Here is a 1,248-nt window from a genome sequence, read left to right as displayed (position 1 = left end):
AAACTGAAAAATAAGTATTGAAAATGTAATCCCGTTGAAATAGTAATGTAAATTTTTAGCTTGAAGAGAAAATAACAAATGAAATTTCAACTGTGTAGAAATAATGACAATTAACTTCTTTTTAGGTCAAAAATGTGTTCCGAATATATTTTAACACTGAAACAGTAAGTACAAACATACAACATTTACATTTCAGTGGCATTTTTAATTCCAATCCCAGCGACACAGATTTACTTCCATAAGGTTAGTGTTTTATACTGGAAAAAACAAAAATGTTTTTTACTGATCTCTTAGACTTTAAATGGCCTTGTCACTACCTGATCCGCACCAGAGGCACGATCCATACATTGATGTATTATACATATATATAGATCACATCACAATGATTGTGAAAATCATAATATTGTCTAACCTCCTAATACCAAACAGTAATAATTGTTATTATGGAACCTTAGTAAATCCTTTTTTCCAGCAGAAGTATTTTGGGGTCATAATCTGCCTTATTTCATTAGAATCAACCAGCTTTAAAGCAAAAGAACTCAAATATATAGAATTAGAGTCTAACACAGATTTTAAGCAATGCTTACCATTTAAATTACAGAATATTTGGTATAAAACTCACACTACATGTTACTAATCATTTAATCGGCTCATATTTAAAAGGATGCAGCACATTAATCCACTGATATTAGCACATAACATTTAGTTCCTCCTTGCTAATTAAAAAATGTGTTCCTATGTTTATTTACCTGTTTCCAGGTAACTGGCAGGAAGTGCTGCGCAAGTACATCGACCCAGACCAGCTTCCCGTGGTTTACGGAGGAACTTTGACTGACCCTGATGGCGACCCTCGATGCAGAACCATGGTGAGAGGAGGAGGGAACCTGAAACGGCTGCACAGTTTGACCGAAGTGATTCACTGACCCCGTTTTGTCATCAGATCAACTATGGTGGAACCGTTCCCAAGTCGTACTACGTGCAGGAGTCTGTGAGAGTCCAGTATGACAGCAGCGCGACCATCAGCCGCGGGTCGAGCCTACAGCTGGAGTATGATGTCACTGCTCCCAGCAGCCTCCTGAGGTACGACAGCAGCTGCGACATATGGTTGAAAACACACCGACATGCAGAGAGAAACAAAGGTCCTGAGACATTTTAATAATATTCTGTTACTTTAAACAGAATTTAGGCTGCCCTGCAAGGCTTTAAACCTGGGTTTAAATGGAGACTAAGCCATTCTAAAGCACATAT

The 1,248-nt window shown here is 37.8% G+C and overlaps 1 protein-coding gene across 1 annotated transcript in view; it reads left to right on the top strand.

The window, feature by feature from the left end:
• LOC107104481 (SEC14-like protein 2) overlaps positions 1–1,248 on the top strand; it is a 28,630-nt gene that overhangs the window by 23,868 nt on the left and 3,514 nt on the right. The window contains exons 9-10 of the mRNA XM_015404479.1: positions 760–866; positions 941–1,139. Of these exons, the coding sequence (XP_015259965.1) occupies positions 760–866; positions 941–1,139 (306 nt within the window). The remainder of the gene's footprint in view (positions 1–759; positions 867–940; positions 1,140–1,248) is intronic.

Source organism: Cyprinodon variegatus, unplaced genomic scaffold (genome assembly GCF_000732505.1).
Source record: "Cyprinodon variegatus isolate N-32 unplaced genomic scaffold, C_variegatus-1.0 Scaffold1760, whole genome shotgun sequence".
Classification (NCBI taxonomy): Eukaryota; Metazoa; Chordata; class Actinopteri; order Cyprinodontiformes; family Cyprinodontidae; genus Cyprinodon; species Cyprinodon variegatus.
This window is presented reverse-complemented; position numbering and strand designations above follow the sequence as displayed.